The sequence below is a fragment of the Rutidosis leptorrhynchoides genome, chromosome 9, assembly GCF_046630445.1.
Source record: "Rutidosis leptorrhynchoides isolate AG116_Rl617_1_P2 chromosome 9, CSIRO_AGI_Rlap_v1, whole genome shotgun sequence".
In the NCBI taxonomy this organism is placed as follows: Eukaryota; Viridiplantae; Streptophyta; class Magnoliopsida; order Asterales; family Asteraceae; genus Rutidosis; species Rutidosis leptorrhynchoides.
The window spans coordinates 102,827,027-102,844,667 of record NC_092341.1 but is presented as its reverse complement, the minus strand read 5'-3'; the positions used below and the strand labels follow the sequence as shown (position 1 = coordinate 102,844,667).

Genomic DNA, 17,641 nt, shown 5'->3' with positions numbered 1-17,641 from the left:
TGCTTGCGGGCTTGTGGTTAGTGCTATCCGGGCGTGTGGATTCACTATAGTGTTATCCGGGCGTGTGAATTCACTACTCTTTTGTGCGATGGAGACCACATGTGCGTGAAGAGTGGTTCGGTAAGTGCGGGCGTCCACCTAGGGGGTTAGTTATACTAACGGTCATTGTGCGAGTACCGTTCCCTTGTGTGCGTTATGGTTAACAATGGTTATGTGTGATAGTTTGTTTTAGCATATCGAATTGTGTACTATATGCTTTTGGTAATGCTAGCTCATTGAGATTGCAGATATCTAGTTTTGCATTGTGATTGCATAGTTGCTAAATTGCTAGCGTATACGGTATTGTGTAAGTGTTTGCAGGTGAATAGATTATATATGTATATGTATAATTATTGCATTCACTAAGCTTTAGCTTACCCTCTCGTTGTTTACCTTTTTAGGCTCGGGCTTGGATAAGGGCAAAGGTATTCGGTTGGATTAGTGGTCTCCCGTTTGTTTTGGTTGGGGGACGCTTTTGGAAGTTTATGGCTTTTGAAGTTCGATCAAGATTTGGGTAGTTTAATTCCAAACCCCATGCTGTAGATGTCGTTTGGAAGTTAAACTCTTTGGTCGAAACTTGTAATTTTGAACGAAATTCGTAAGACGGGCCGTTATGGGCCCGGTATTGTAAAACTTGTTTTTCGTCATGGAATTCCTTTAGTTTTATATATATTGACATGTTGTAAAAGTGGTTTCGTTTAAAAGTGTCGGGAAGCGGGTTTTCCGCTCATGTAAGTTGGACCCGGGGAGCAGAATTATTCAGTGCATTGAGACGCCGTCCGAAAAGGTTGGACGCCGTTCAGATGAAATAATACAGAATTTTTTTTTTTTTGGGTCGTATTTTGGTATAAGGAGGGTTGGGTCGTTACACCGCTGGTGCTAAAAGCTGATTCTGATGCAACTGTGAATACCGGGATAGCAAGAACATCCCTAGCAATTAAAGCTAGAGTAGGAAAATCTCGTGCATTCACCTTCCACCACGCCAATACATCAAAGTCGGGTGTCCAAGGCTTCACAGGTTCATTCTTATCATACTCTGATCTTTCAAGAGATGGAGCACCATCTTGTTTTTCTTTTACGTATTCATCATATTGAGACAATGAATCATTCGAATCCCCACCGCTAGTTGTTGAAAAAGTACAAGTCTCCTTATCATTTTCAACACTTCTTTTCTTTACATATTCTGTGAACAACGCGTAGAAAAAATCATCTACATTTTTAATTGCAAGTTTCACTTCTTCATCTCCAAGTGGAGCATATATGATCCCAAAAAATACTCTACCATTTTCAGTTTGTATCTCAGATCCAGAAAAGACGCCACAACCATTACAACATTGACTTGTAACCAATACTTGTTAAATTTTTCCAACATACTATTAGCCATTTAAGAAATAATGACATCATCTTCACTTAGCCACGTAGTCAACTCAATCTTAAGTTGACATACCTTAGAAAAAAAAAACTCATTAGCTGTAGGATATGCGGTACCCGAAAAAAATGCAGTTAGCTCATAAAACATCTTCAGTTTCTTACATATATCATGAGCTATCTTCCAATCATTTTCCGATGGCAAACAAACATAATTTTTATCTTTGAGTTTCATGTTCGGAAACACTTCTTTGTAACCTAAAGCAACATCCAACATCATATATATCGAGTTCCACCTTGTTCTACAATCACATATCAACTTTTTGGTTGCCAATAACCTTAAGTTTGCAAGCCTGCTTTTCAAACTCTTCACTCCTTTTAGCCGTCGCTCTCCAATACATTACGTTATCACGAATTTTTTCGATGGCCTCTCCTATGATATCTAAACCGTCCTTAAAAATTATGTTCAAGATATGTGCACCACATCTTATGTGTAAGAATTTCCCGTCCAACAAAAGATGCTCTCCTGAAAGATTTTCTTCAAGTAACTTTAACATCAAATCATTTGTTGAACAATTATCAACAGTTACACAAGATAGGTTCTTATCGATATCCCAGTCCACCAACGTATCAACCAACTCGTTACAGAGCTGTTTAGCAGTATGAGGATGGGGCATATATGCAAACCTACATAGAGTTCACCACAAAAGTCAAATTTACAAATACGAACTAGAAAGTAGGTTGCGAAGCAAACTAGCAAATTAAGTACTGATACGAACTAGACAAATAGAGTTCACCTCAAAAGTCAAACTTGGAAATAGATTTCATTTCATCAAATTGGACAGTGGGTTGCAAACCAAACAAAAAGGACATAAAAGTTGAAAATCGAATACTCATACACTCATGGCAACCAGGACAAAAAACTTGAAAAATAATTTTTTATACCAACTAATAAGTGAATCATGCCAACGTAATTAGTTCCATATACATATATCACTCGACTTCATCTTCTACCCTTTATTTTATTATTATTATTTTATTTTTTTTAAACAAACATATAGGAGAAATTGAGGGGGCTATACCCGTGGGTTACTAAATGGGTATTGCGGATTCACGAGTCGGGTTTTACCCGCAACGGATCTACTACATCCATCACCCACCCGCGACCCGCCAACGGGTAAATTTTTTTACCCGCCCCTTACCAACTGATGTAAATTTAAAAGTTTACCCGCCGCGGGCACGGATACTCGCGGGTGACGAGTTTTGTCCGGCCCATTGCCATCCCTAGTTGGTTGAGAGTGTTAAAAGAACATTTTTTTTTATTAAATAGTAGTAATAAATATGATCAAAAACAAAATAAAAGAGAAAAAAAAAAAAAGGCTGCATGCCCCACCAATATGCCCGTCGTAAGTGCAACATCCACTAAAATGTACAGCATGAACCCCTAACTAAAACCGTTATGCCCGCTCCACCTACAACTACAATGCTCCATTATAATTTATAAATGATCTTATCCTTAGATTTAAAGTCGGTCCATTTACAACATAAACAGCAAAATTTAATATTTAATTTAAATTTTTTTTCTAAAAGCAACATATATTATATATAGCATGCAGCAAAAACTCAAATGTCCAGTACAGTATACTTCAAAAGGAGAAGGTTATGGTTATGTGCCTTTATCAACCAGCAATTCTAATTATATATTGTCTAAACCTCGTCTTTTTTTGATCAACAACCACATCATGTTTTACACTTTTACAGATTTATGATTTAGGAGGTTAAATATCTTTGTATCATGTTTCATATCAAAACAATTATATATGCATAATTGCACACACTTCAAAACACATCTTCGAAATCCTCCCAAAACACTAAAACTTAGACACCAAAATTACATCGCACACATACAATAAAACACAACTTAAGAACTTTTAGAATTTTCCGGCAGAACTCTTGTAATTGGTTTATTAGCATTTAATTTCTTATCATTAGGTTGATTAGTAAGCTAGATTTTACCGACATAAACATCGTCAAAACTCTACAGTGTAGTCGTTCGGTTCATTTTTTTTCTAAAAGACAAACTCACACACACTACACAAATGTTTTCAAAAAATATATACAAATGTCCGACTTGAACCCACAACCTTACCAGTTATAGATAAATACCCCTTATAGATCAAGTCATTTAATTATAATTTTGGAACCAGGTGTCCTTTTTAATGATATGCCAAACACAATGTTAACAAGTTAACACGAGATGATGATATTATAAACATATTGTTTTTAAGCACAATTAAACAGTAACCATATTGTTTCAAGCACAATTAAACAGTAACCACACTTTAAAATCTTAACACTTGTATCATTTCTTCAAATGGGGGAAACAGGCGTACACATCAGCTTTCGGATGTTTCGCTTCAGCATGTTCCCTGCATTTCACCTCCGAAGTTGTGCAAATAAAAGTTTGCATGCAAACCTTGCACTAAAGATTTAACAAAACACAAAATCAGATTCACAATTCTCAGTCAAATTACTAATTAGCAACTAGTATATGAAATAATTCTTTGATTTGCAGGACTGTAACAATACTGTGAAAGTTGCTTGATGCATATTAGTAGTGGTATTATATTGAGTAATCAAATATAAAACATGGACAGATGAAATTCTAAAGTATGAAGCATTATGATACGAGATTGACATATAAATCGAATTTCACAATCCAAAAAAATTGTAAGCTTTGTTGGTTATTTTAAACAAAGCGTTAACTTTAATATAGTTTCTAAAAACTTGAGATGAACACTCATTGAGACATTAATTAGATTAACGGATTCAAATCAATGGTCATATCTTCTACCAAGAAAATAATTCTGCTCAATAAAACTTAATCCTTTCTAAGATCAAATGTTTGATCCCCATTCAGGTATTTAAATTAATTCAAATTCTCAAGTAATTGGTGCAAACAATTTTTATAGAGATAAGTGCTCTCTAAAATTGGCAATTACAAATGCTATCCAAATTATTTTTTCATAAAAAAGGCCTAAAATTCATACTAACTTCCAAGTTAGAAAGCACAAATTTTAACAGAAAGCTAACAGCAGGCAAATTGACATAGACAGGGAAAAAAAAATTCTACAAAAACTTAAACAAATATCAACAGATCTACAGATAATACAGCCACTAATACTAAAATCCACCGCCCAAGTGCAAACCTAAAGATAACAGCTCAATGACTAAATTTCTGAAAACAAGATTAATGTTTTTTTAGTTATCAAGAGTCTGATCATTCAATTATGAAACATTTAGCTACTGATTAACTACTTAGAGTTAAATCACAACATATCAAAAGAATACCTGGATGTTCATAGCTTTTTTGTTAGCTTCAAGCTGACTCCCTGAAAATCATAGTAAACATGACTATATGATGATAATTTAGGTATGATGTTGATTAAAGTTTTCATTTATATTAATTGATTGATCGGAAGATAAAAAAGGGACCTTTTCCAGCAGCTTTGGCCTTCTCGAGATTCTTCTCACGGGCCATTTTTGATTTCTGAGCGTTACCTCCACCCATGATTTGGTTGTTCTTCTTTTATCGCTCACCCAATTTCAAAACCCGAATTTTTATGATCTGGTGCACCTCTTGTGGGTGGGGTGGAGTAGAAGGAATGAGTGGTATTTATACCAAATGATTTTATATTTCTATTTCTATAATTTCTATCTTCTACAGTATTTCTTTTTATTTTTTATTTTTGAGTCACCCGATACATTTACATTATTATTATAAAAACATTAACGTAAATTAGAGACGGATTTCTCTAGAAACATTGTAAGAAAAATTGGTGTGTGTTTAATACTCGTATCAATTTCAACATCTATATAAAAATTTATTTATTTATTATTTATATGTATCAAATTGTGGTGTTCTCGGCGGATACTAAGCCAGAATGCCGGCTAAATAGCCGACCTGAATAACAGCGGGAGTCAAACGTAAATTATGACGATCTAAAAGTGGAACACTGACACGTTCTACTCCACTCTATTGAAATGGAGATATATTTCAGAATGATCTTAGTATGTTTTCCATGATCTCAACTAAAAGATATATAAGAATACTCAAAGCCAGGCAAACCAAAATACTAACAATGAATTCCAATACAATTCAAAGGGCTTATATTTAATATGGGACAAGTCACTAATCTCTTAATATCCCCTCGCAGTTAAATCGGGAGAAGAACGGATGGTCGAGCTGTCATGAAATTCTTCAAATAAAGCAAGCCTTTCGTGAAAATATATGCATACTGGTACCGTGATGAAACATGAAGAACACGAACTTGTCCAGTAGCAACAAAGTCTCGAACAAGTGGATATCAATTTCTATGTGTTTTGTTAGTCGGTGTTGTACTGGGTTAGACGAAAGATAACACTCACATTATCACAATAGACGAGAGTGGCAGATAACAACAGGCAGTGTAACTCGCGGAGAAGGTTGTGTAACCAGCATCTTTCGGCAACTGCGTTGGCATCACCACGATACTCTGCTTCCGCACTGGATCTGGAGGGTGTGTGTTGACGCTTCAAATATTAAGATAACAGGTTGTTACCAAGAAAAAACACAGTAACCAAAAGTAGATCGGCGAGTGTGTGTATATGCATACTTTTTTTAACTTTTAGCAAAACATCTTAACATAAATTTAGAGACGATACACAATTTACACCATCATTCGAGCCACGACCCGTTACTTAACCAAAATAACAATTTCGACCCAATTACACAACATAAGGGTTAAGACTCAACATCCCAACCCGATACAGTGAGCATGATCCCGGGGACTATCCATCCCCAACCAAAGCCAAATATCCAAAATCTATCCTTCCAAGCTCAAGCACTCAAGTCGTCTAGTCTAACAACTAGAACACTTCGCGTTAACAACCAGTACCAATAAAAAGGTAAACAACGAGAGGGGTAAGCAACGCTTAGTGAGAAGAATAAATATACATCTATGCATACAACTTACCCACCAGCATTGCCATACAATCCAACGTATATAAAGCACCACAACACGCATAGCACAAGTAACCAAAGTAGCATGCTAAACACAACAATATAAATTAATACATACGCGAATAGTATTTGTATGGATCAAAACTGATTAGATCAGGTAGACCCGAAACCCTTTTTCGTCCAATATAATTTTTCATACAAAATACAAATAATTTGCGTCAAATACTTAAATATGAGCACAGAATATGTATACATATGTGTGTGTGTGTGTGTGATTTCTATAGTTCAATCATTTTGGATATAATGTAGGAAAGTTTATGCATCGAAAACACTTTGGAAATTTTCGACACATTCACACACTTGTGAAGTGACCCATTTTCTTTATAGCTATGTTTATCCATTTGACCTGCTGGAGATGAAACCTGGGCCGAATAGACTCATTTAGAAATAAATTGGGTTGAAATTATATTTAGAGCTTCTGAATAATTATGTTCTAAGTTCCAAGTATGTAACTTACCAGGAGTGGTTTACAAATCTACCAAGACTTCTTTTTCTTGTGGCATCAATAAAGTAATTAGCATTAAGAGATATACTGTAATATATGCTTCCCTTAAACCTGCATACAAAAAAGTCAGTAAGAAATGACTAACTATATCAATTGGTTTCTAGTAAAGGTGTCACAATGGGTAGGTTCAGCAAAAGGTCGAAACAGAAACAGGTAATATTATATTGGGTCTAGTTGGGTTGACCCGAAACACTTTCATAACTAATTATTATCATCTTTTATTATTGATGAGACAACTATGGCTGTAAAGTTATATATTTGTAAGACATTTTATATAACGAATATGGTTGAGTAGGTTTAGGTATTAAATTTTGTAACTTTTTACTTTTTACTTGTTCAACCCGTTTGAACCAAGATTTTTTCTACTCAACTGCTGATGAGGTTTAGTATTGTAGTCGGATTGGATCTTGGGAGAGCATTAGGGTTTTTCTTTCCTGATAAAATCATTGATCTAAATGAAGAATAACCGATTAATTTCATTGAATCTACAGATTAGATGGATACCGGACGATTTTTCTTTGGAGATGGGTTTTGGATTGTGTGGATGGAAAATGAGATGTTATTGAATTGACCCCTATTTTCATATGATATTCCCGTATGGTTATGGATTAGTAGGGGTAATTTCCAGAGTTTAACTCCTAATGGTGACTATATCACGTGATTAGGGATAGATTAAAAAATGGAAGGCTGTGATTTGAAGATTAAAAACGCATGGATGGCCGAGATTGTTTTTTTATTGAATTGTCACTCATTTAGCACTTTCTTTGGTGTCAGAGAGAGGAGAGAAGAGAGAAGAGAGAAGAGAGAAGAGAGATTGTTACGGGTATTAAATTTGGATCTTTAGACAACTTGGGTGTTAATTTTAATGGGCAAAAGCCCACTGAAGGTGTTACTTTCTGTGAGGATGACACTAGCTTCGGGTTGAATTCGTGCTGACACTAGAACTGAGCGTATTTATGAGTCGTATGTGGATGGAATTCCTACTAGTAATGGGTTAATATGCCTGTTCAATGCGTAAAGTGAGGTTTAAGGATCTTAGAACAAGGCTCTCCGGTCCGGCTACCGTGAATAACCCTGGCCGACATGATGATGTCGGCGGGGTGGCCAAGTGATTAAGTCCACCTTTGATAACGATCGTCGATCAGAAGGCCCCAAGTAAGGTCGTAGGTGCTAGTTAACGAGAAACTAACCTGTTGACCTTGAGAAGATGCTAGATGATGCTGGTTACGTAAGACGTGGAGTAGACGATGGTTACGTAACGTGATTGTGTCATTGATGATAATAAGGGTTTGTATATATAGGCAAACCCTAATTCTAGAATCATCTAAGATAATGATAATCTCGTCCATAACTAACTCCCCCGAATCACGGATATAATTATTGAAAAGATATTGACTTGATGACCAAGTAACTACCGTACCGGGAACAAAGGCATTCGATACATAACCGCATGCCGCATACCGCATACCGCATACAAGGTATACGCATTCGCATGCTATCAAGGGCCCGCATACGGATGGAATGCGCATGCGGGTTGCGGTATCATTATGTCCCCCCAGTTTGATGTTATATGACGCAAGACATATGATATCAAACTATTAAGCAAAAAAGAAAAAACAAGAAAACGGCTAGCATTTAATTTTTCGCGTGCGTTTCGATGTCATTAAATGCCTGTCACTGTCACAGAAACCCATTCGGCTGACAAGACGTAAAGTGGCAGCTTGGCAGGCGCGTGTGAGACACGCGCTCAACACAGGACACATCGAACTGGCGCCCACGCGCGTGCAAAAAACATCAATCGTTGACCGCGTTACACGTGTACAGCCACGATGAAACCCGTTTCACCCCATGACCCCCAAGATACACTATAAATAGACCTGTTTCTCCCACATTTTCATTTTTCTGCATCAAGCTTCCTCAATACGCTGCCTATTTGAATTCCGATCAAATTCCAACATTCCGGCCAACATCTAAAGGTTAGTCATTCTCCGATTACTCATAGAAAATGACTAAGGCTAACGAGACATATGTAGATAGTGTAGTGTCTATTATAGAGCAGAAGCATATTGATTCTTTAGTTAAACAATACCAACCGCTAGCACAGTATAATCCGATGCCTCCCAGTCTAATCAACGTGCTCATTCACCGCCGGAGAACAAGGTAGCTATATATGAGCATGCGTTTAAGTATGGAACTTTTAGGGTGCCCCCTTCCGACTTCTTTTTGGGCGTTTTAGATCATTTTGGCGTAGGGTTAGGGCAATTAAACCCTTACGCGATAGGGAAGATTGTACTGTTTGAGATGTGGTGCGTTGCACTCAACAAGGTGCCCTTAGTTAATGTGTTCTGCCATTTATACCACTTAGCCAACCACCATAAATCCTGGTTCACATTCTTCGCCAGTCAAAACTTCACCAAAACCCCAAAATCGAATGCGGGTCACTGGAAAGAAACTTTCTTTTTCATTGACCAATCTGTTGTTGGAGCCAACTTTCTGCAAATGCTTATCTGGTGCGAAAGCATGGCCAAGGACGTGAACAAAACCCCCGTCCTTGATGACGAGGAAACGAAGCTGTTAGCGGAATGCGCTAACGCACAGCTTGTGCACCGGTCTTATGGGAACGTTATGCTGCGGTTGGGAAGGATATCCGCGCACTGGCCATGGGAGAACATGCGTCCAGCCATAATCGCGCCGAATGGCAAGGGTAGGAATAGTATAAATGCATATGAATACTTAACCACTAACGTATACATACATGTTTTAATATTGCGCATATGCTTGCAGAGATGAAGATGAAGAAAGTGCTTACCGCAGAGGAGATTGCGGCCATCTCCTTCCGCAAGCAAAATGTTAACGAGCCGCTTGAGCAGGAAAAGACTGGCGAGAATGAGGTGGAAGCACCTGCCACCTCGGGCAATAAGCGCAAGGCTGCCGAAGCCACCCAGACCAAGCAGAAGAAGAAGCTAACTCCTAAACAAAAGGAGGACATGCGGAATGACAACTTTATCCCCGTCGATCCAGCATCCGCAGATCTTCCTCCTCCCATCACCGGTAAGTGTCTCTTTTCTCTCGTAAACACCATACGATTAACTTCACGTGTTAACAAGTGACTGATATGCAGAGCATATTGAGGAGACGCAGCAGGCGCCGCCGCAGGAAAATCCGGAACTGGAGGCTACCGGCACGTCCAGGGACAGGGCGATACACCTTTACTCTGATTCTACGCCAGTCCCACCGCCCGGTAGCTTCCGATTGAAAAACCTGGCGCAGCTCACTCATTCCTCCGCCGAGAATGCCGCAGAGCAGTCTGCGTTTTTGCAACAAATCTTTCCGGCTGAGTTCCGCAATCAGCTAGCTGCACTGCCCTTTCACCAAGCACTCAATGCCTTCGTCCAGAACGGCCTTGTGTTCTTTGGTATGTTTGCATATCAGGCCCGCCACTCCACCAATTTGTATCAGGTGGTCGTGCGAAAAAAACAGAGTTGGGACTGCTGCAAGCGGGCATTGACCAGGTCAAGAAAGACAGAGATACCGCGGAAGAAGCGCGCAAGGCGGTGGAGGTGACTGCGGCGGAGACAAAGGCAGCGCTGATTGAGGAAAGGAAAAAGAACCGCGAGCTGGTGGGGGCGGTTGACCAGGCTAAGGAAGAGACGGAGCGCCTGCGGATGGAACTGGAAAGGGTGCGCAGGGAGATGGATGATGCAGTGACTGGCCGCGAGCTAGCGGAGGCAGACTTATCAAAGCTTCGCACCTCCCTTCCCGTCATCGTGCAGAAGGTAATGGACTCGGGACCCGTCACCGAAAAGTTCAATGCCTACGTCGATGCGGTGAAAGAGCATGAAAATAACAAGGTCATGCTTGAGGTGATCAAAGGCTGCGACCTCACGCTAACGTACCCTGAGGTTGTGTGAAAATATTTGAAAGAGGGTACAATGGAGGCGCTCCTAGAAGCGGAGCAGGCCATCCAGTCCATCCCGATCCCCCTAATAGAGCGTTCCCTGCGGATCCCAATATGCCCATTGATGGGTTTCTCAAGGAGGATTTTTAGATTTTGTTTGTAATCATTTGCGCCGTAAGTCCCGTGTTGGGCAGGCATGTTAAACAATGACTGTAATAACCTTAGTTGTAATATATGATATTATTTTCTGCATGCGTTGTGTATTATTTGTTTATATATCGCGAATCAAAACAAATGGTGGACCGCATGCCTATGCGCATAGTTAACCAAAACTCATGCGCATACGCAGGTACTGCGTAAAATAAACCAATATTTTAGCAATTTTACCTTTAACAATTTAGACTCAAAAGCTACTGCGTTATTGCTTTGTCATGTGCTAGAGGTGCACTTTAGCTGTATGGTAAGCAACACAACTAAAAACAAACCAATGCTTTTATACTTAAGAGTTCCTCAAACCAATGCGAGAGTAATTACGGACAAGCAAACCAATGCTTGTAGTTTTAAGTCGACTTGGCAGCCATCTAGTCTGCGTGGCGCTTGGCTAGGGAAAAACCAATTCCCTTCGCCTGCCGTTGATGTCTAGCCTTGTAACCAAACAGGCTTCTGCCGCACGGGGGTTAGAGGACACCCCTTAAGTAGGCAGGAACCGCATACAAAAAAGAAAACAATAAACAACAAAAGTATGCGCAAGTAAATATTCAATTGGCATTAATCATGATTACAACCGCGACACATCCAAACGGACGGAAAATGCATAGAAAAAATAATGTGCTAAAATAAATAGGAGTGATCAGGTCCATCCAGCTACATATAACATTTTTTTAACAATGTCACATGCCAAGTGCGTTTCACGAGTTTTCCATCTAATGTCTCGAGATGGTATGCCCTGGTGTTGCTTGCTTTTGCTACCCTATACGGACCTTCCCAACGGGGGCCCAATTTCCCAGTATCCTCCGCATGACTTGCGTCGTTCTGACGCCAACCTAAGTCCCCGCACTTATAAGAGCGCGAACGCACACGCTGATTGTAGTACTTTGCAATTTTCTGCTTATTATTGGCTTCGTTTACCGCCGCAGAGAGTCTGCGCTCTTCAAGCAGATTAAGATTTTCCCGCAAAGCTTCTGAGTTATTTTCCTCGTCAAAATTCTGTATGCGGAACGTTGGCACCCTAATTTCTGCGGGTACAACAGCTTCTGATCCATAGACCAAACTGAACGGAGTCTCACCAGTGCTCGCTTTGGGTGTTGTTCTATCCGCCCACAAAACTTTTGATAGTTCATCCACCCAACCAATGTGACCATGACCCAATCTAGCTTTGATTCCGGCCACTATATCCCGGTTGGTGACTTTGCACTGGCCATTCGCCTGCGGATGCGTAACGAAAGTAAAAGTTTGCTTAATATTAAGCTCCGCGCACCAACTACTAAAAGGATCCCCCGTAAACTGTGTACCGTTATCACTAACGATTTCGTTTGGTATGCCGAATCGACAAACAATGTCTTCCCATACAAAATTTCGCACCCTCTTTCCTGAAATTGTTGCCAGCGGTCACGCTTCAACCCACTTAGTGAAATAGTCGATTGCAACAATCAAGAATTTTATGTTTCCTGCGTGTGCAGAGTATGCGTAAGATACTGACGTAAATAGCATATGGTATAAAATAAATGATAATATTACCTCGGCCTTTTGGAAATGGTCCGACTATGTCAATTGCCCATTTGCAGAATGGCCATGGTGAGGAGACTGGTATCATTGGATGCGCAGGTGCTCTGCTGATAGGTGCATGTATTTGGCAAGATTCGCATTGCTTAACTATGCGCGCGGTATCTGCGTACATAGTGGGCCAATAATAACCTAGACGCATAATTTTTGACACAATAGACCTGTGCCCCGAATGAAGAGCGCATGCACCTTCATGCACCTCGCGTATAACCTCCTCTGCCTCTTTCGAACCAATGCACCTTAAGTGCGGCCCTAAATAATTTTTTCGATATAGGACGTCACCCTCAAGGGTGTACAGTGGTGCCTTGGTGCGGACTCTCTTTGCATCAACGAAATCCGCAGGTGAGGTGCCGTCCCGCAGGAAAGCAATAATAGGTGTCATCCATGTTGAGCCGGATTCCTCAACAGGTGCCACTAAAGGCATCATAACAATGGATTTTGCATGCAGTTCTTCTATAAGAACTTTCTTCCCCAGATGATCAAAGGCCAAAGCAGCCAATTTGCTCAGCGCATCCGCCTTCTTATTTTGCCCCCGCATGACATGGGAGATTTGAAAAGCCTCAAACTGGTCAGCGAGGTTATGAACAAGCGATAAATACTGCAGCATGGCTATGTCATGCGCTTCGAAGTCTCCGCTGACTTGACTGCATACCAGCTTTGAATCCACATAAGCGTGCAGAATTTTAACATTTAATTTATGCGCAATACGCATACCTGCTAACAAAGCCTCATATTCTGCTTCGTTGTTCGTAACAGCAAAATTAAACCGCAGTGCATATGTGTGCTCTTCACCATCTGGGCCAGTTAAAATTACACCTGCACCCGCGCCAACTGCGCTGCAGGCACCATCGGTGTATAATTCCCATGGTGACAAAGATGGCACATGTGTGTCTTGATGTTCTGCAGATGCTTCAACATCCGCAGGTAACTCTGCAAGGTAATCCGCAAGTATTTGACCCTTAACCGCGCTTCGCGAGGAAAAATTTATTTCATGTTTTTCCTAACTCAACTGCCCATTTAGCCATTCGGCCAGGAATCTCAGGCTTGTATAACACCTGAAAGAAAAATGATTGCGTTAGTCAATGCGGTAACCCCAGACATTGCCGCAAATTAGGCATGTACCAACCTGTTTGATCGGTTGATCAGTTAGAACCACAATTGGATGTGCTTGAAAGTATCGGCACAAACGCCGCCCCGTGTGGACTAGCGCATATACTAGCTTTTCTATTGGTGAATAGTTTACTTCGCTTGATATCAGCGTCTTGCTTACGAAGTAGACCGGCATTTGCGTCTGAGAAAACCTCAGCGTTATATTTTTGCGAAATAAATAATGCATGTAAATAAGTGGATTACCTTTCCGCGGTCTGCGATAAAACCGAGCTGATAGCCTCTTTCGATGCCGCAAGGTACAGCGTAAGCTTTTCTCCTGATACTGGCGCGGTGAGTGTTGGTAATTCAGCGAGCACCTTCTTCATCTCCTAAAAGGCTGATTCTGCTTCCTGAGTCCATACGAAGTCTTTTTTCTTTAAACAATTCTTCAAAGTATTGAAGAATGGTAATTGTCGCTCTACGGCCTTCGACAAAAACCGCGTGATCAGTGCAAGCTTCCCGGTTAGACTCTGCACGTCTTTCTTTGTCTTCGGAGTTGGCAAACTATCAATGGCTTCAATCTTTTTGGGATTTGCCTTAATTCCACGCGCTGTCACCACATGACCTAGAAACTTGCCTTCTTCTTCTCCAAAACTACATTTGAGCGGGTTAAGCTTCATGTTGATCCTGCGCAGAGACGCAAATGTTTCTAGGATGTCTGCGAGCATTTCTTCTTCGGTGTTACTTTTAATCACCAAGTCATCGACATATGCTTCAAGGTTTCTGCCAATTTGGTGCTTGAAGGCTGCGTCAATTACGCGCTGATAGGTTGCGCCTGCGTTTTTTAATCCGAAGGGCATCTTCGTATAACAGTAAATACCTTGCGGCGTATGGAAAGCAGTTTTGTCCTCATCTTCCGCAACCATTAAGATTTGGTGATAACTCTTGTACGCATCTAGAAAACACTTGTACCGGAAACCTGACAGTGATTCCACCTTCCAGTCTATCTCCGGGAGAGGGTAGTTGTCCTTAGGACACGCTTTATTAATGTCTTTAAAATCAACGCACATCTGCCAATTACCGTCAGCCTTTTTGACTAACACAGGATTAGCAACCCATGTCTGATACCGTACCTCCAGAATGTTTTCTTTGACAAGGTTATCTACTTCTGCGCACAACCAATCACTGCGCTCAAGAGCCATATGCCGCTTCTTTTGTCTAACGGGCGTAAGTGATGGGTTAACATTCAATTTATGTTCCGCAATATCTCGCGGAACCCCCGTCATGTCTGATTCATGCCACGCGAAAACATCCGCGTTAGCGGATAATATTCCATGCAATTTGGCCTTTTTTCGGCTGACAAGCCTGCGCCGATTTTCGCTTATCCGGATGTAAACGGTATGCTATGACCGTATTGCTTGCGAGTTGTTCTCCCATGCTGGGAATGTTTACAGGCACAACTGAACCACACAACTCGGTTGTTTAATGTGACGCAATTGTGGCAACCCCTCCCTTCGTAGGAAACTTGATCAAACCATGCACCACCGATGGTATAATGTTAAAACGTCGTATGAAATTTCTCCCAAGTAGCGCGTTGTACCGCAAAGTTGAACGTACCACATAAAAGTCAACCAACTCATGTCTGACCAACTGCAGATTCTTATCATCTGTGAGCTCTATTACTAGCTCTATCCGGCCTAGCGGCCATGAGCTTTCTCTGGAGAACCCAGATAACGTAATATCAGACTAGCGTAGCCGCGTTTTAACTTCTACAGGGAGGAAACGATATCAATGCTCGTACATAATGTCGACGCCACTCCCGGTGTCAACATGCATGCGTTTAATTTGTACTCCGCAAGTAGGAATGCGAAACTTGATGATAATGGGTTCGTTAACTGTGTCGATTGACATTACAGGAGGAAATGTGATTGAGAGAAGTTCCCAGTCATGGTGATCATTCTACTTTCTCCGCTGTCTAACTTTCTCTGTGTCGACCATATTAATGGTTAAGTCGGCGTTTTTTGTTTTATCAACTTTTTGCCATGCGAAAGTTTTAGCCTTCGACCCTTCCTCTGCGGATTTTCCCTTGTCCTTCTTAGGTGGTTTTAGGTGATCCAATTTACCTGCACGCAGTGCCTTGAGCACTCGCTCCATCAAGTTTTTACACCGATTAGTGTCATGACCATAATCATCATGGAATTCACAATACTTTGTTTTATCCCGCTTACCAAATTCTGTAAGCGAAGTTGGAACCGCAAATGTCGCGCACACTGGTTCGGTTGCCAAAATTTCCTTTGGTGTTTTAGACAAACTTTTCAGCAGCGCATAGTTCTGATTATTGATGCCGCGCTGGTTTCTGTTTCGATAATTGCCACTGGATTTTCCTTTATCATTTCTGATAGGACCACCGCTAGGATACCTTCCGTGAGAGTTGTTACCACGATTTTGATCGCGCGAACGATCATCATCGTCTTTCCTCTCGTTGTGTGAGCTAGCTGTTGGAATATCATTATCTTCGCCACTCCGCATATAGTCATGGCATTCATTAAGCGCTTCAGCATAAGTTGCTGGGACTGTATGGCGCAGATGCCTTATCAGTGTTGGATGACGTTCTGAGTTTATACCATGTATGAGTCCAGAAATCTGTTGCTCCGGCTTAAGATCTGGTATGCGCAGAAACTCATTAGTATATCTTGTGAGAAATTCACCCAACGATTCCTTGGATTTCTGCACAATATCATGACATTTGATATGAGTGCGTTTGTGTGGCCTCTGATTCTGATACTGCAGCAAGAACTTCATCCGCAGATCCATGAACCCAGATATGCTACATGATGGGAGCTTATTAAACCATTCGCGAGCAATGCCCTGCAGCGTCATGGGAAATATCTGACATGCGACCGGATCCACCCAGCCTTGGGTGCGCATTGCGCCCTCGAAACGCTACAGGAAGTCATCCGGATCAGTCAAACCATTATAAGTACCCAGTGTATGGGGTATCTTTGGCGCTGATGGAAACGGATATGTAGCTATATGCGGAGGAAACTTATCAAAAGTAGTTGGTAGCTCAAAAGGTGGTTTAACAGGGTCACCTTTGAGCCCTGTGAAGAAACGTTTCATCATATCCTGAACAAAATCAGGTTGTAAAAATAGGTGGACCATGTCAGGAGGTGCTGCCTACATAAATTGGCTTGCGAGATTCGCCTACCCCTGAATATTTTACCAAGGTTGCCCCGGCGTTTGCGGATACAACCAAGGCTGATGCGTTGGAAAAGAAGGCAGGCTTGCCGGCGCAGAGTATACGTGTAGCTGAAAAGGTGCCGAAACCTGTGGCGCAGACGCCTGCGAGACCTGAGGATATGCCGCTATAAGCCCAACCGTATGCGCAGTGCTTTGCTGTTCTGCGGTTATCGTCGTCCAATGAGAATTGGCATCCAGAATGACACCGAACCCCCAACTATTAAGTAATGCCTGCGCATCAGCAGGAGTCAAAAACTGCGAAATTGGACGCGGTGGTTACCAAGGTTGCAACGGTGTAAACGATGAATTCTGCTGAACACTCTGTGTCTGCAGAGGGATTGAAACTGTGGTACTATAAATAGGTACCTGGTCGCAGCATACCACGTGCGGGCCTACTGTTTCACCGCTAGTGCCCACCAAGATGACCCTTGGATCCACCACGGAAAAATCCAACCGCGTGGTGGTGACTGGCGAGTTTGCCCTTGGCGGTGTAATCCCATCTAGATATATCGGCTTATATCTCTGAAAAGGCTCGCCGGATATAGGCGGAGGATATGGCGCGTATCCCGCCCCCGTAGCCATAGCTTGCGTCTGCTGATTACCAGACGGCGTGTTTTGATTATCTGTTTGAGTACGTTCCGATGATATCCCGGAAGTC

The 17,641-nt window shown here is 41.2% G+C and overlaps 2 protein-coding genes and 1 long non-coding RNA gene across 3 annotated transcripts in view; all 3 read right to left on the bottom strand.

Annotated features, from left to right (window-relative positions):
- LOC139868284 (zinc finger BED domain-containing protein RICESLEEPER 3-like) overlaps positions 1 to 1,687 on the bottom strand; it is a 30,627-nt gene extending 28,940 nt beyond the window's left edge. The window contains exons 1-2 of the mRNA XM_071856612.1: positions 1,487 to 1,687; positions 951 to 1,337 (exon numbers count right to left, since the gene is read on the bottom strand). Coding sequence (XP_071712713.1) covers positions 951 to 1,337; positions 1,487 to 1,687 — 588 coding nt within the window. The remainder of the gene's footprint in view (positions 1 to 950; positions 1,338 to 1,486) is intronic.
- Positions 1,688 to 3,646: 1,959 nt separating this feature from the next.
- On the bottom strand, positions 3,647 to 5,073 carry LOC139867012 (uncharacterized protein At2g23090). Its single transcript, XM_071855322.1, has 4 exons — positions 4,903 to 5,073; positions 4,759 to 4,799; positions 3,723 to 3,889; positions 3,647 to 3,690 (listed from the first exon to the last, which is right to left on the bottom strand). Exons 1-3 carry the CDS (start codon positions 4,976 to 4,978, stop codon positions 3,770 to 3,772), a joined length of 237 nt encoding a protein of 78 aa, XP_071711423.1. The 5' UTR covers positions 4,979 to 5,073; the 3' UTR covers positions 3,647 to 3,690; positions 3,723 to 3,769.
- A 1,510-nt stretch (positions 5,074 to 6,583) lies between these two features.
- LOC139865923 (uncharacterized) lies at positions 6,584 to 7,586 on the bottom strand. The gene is made up of 3 exons (XR_011765159.1): positions 7,479 to 7,586; positions 6,927 to 7,025; positions 6,584 to 6,831 (listed from the first exon to the last, which is right to left on the bottom strand). It is a non-coding gene; the product is annotated as an uncharacterized lncRNA (long non-coding RNA).
- Between the last annotated feature and the right edge of the window lie 10,055 nt (positions 7,587 to 17,641).

Bases quoted from the DNA above. Each gene is read 5' to 3' on its own strand.
- LOC139867012 (XM_071855322.1), bottom strand. From the start codon at position 4,978: ATGGGTGGAGGTAACGCTCAGAAATCAAAAATGGCCCGTGAGAAGAAT. The intron at 4,800-4,902 runs GTCCCTTTTTTA...TATGATTTTCAG, and splicing joins GGCCAAAGCTGCTGGAAAAG to GGAGTCAGCTTGAAGCTAAC. The intron at 3,890-4,758 runs GTATTCTTTTGA...TTAAATCTTTAG, and splicing joins AAAAAGCTATGAACATCCAG to TGCAAGGTTTGCATGCAAAC.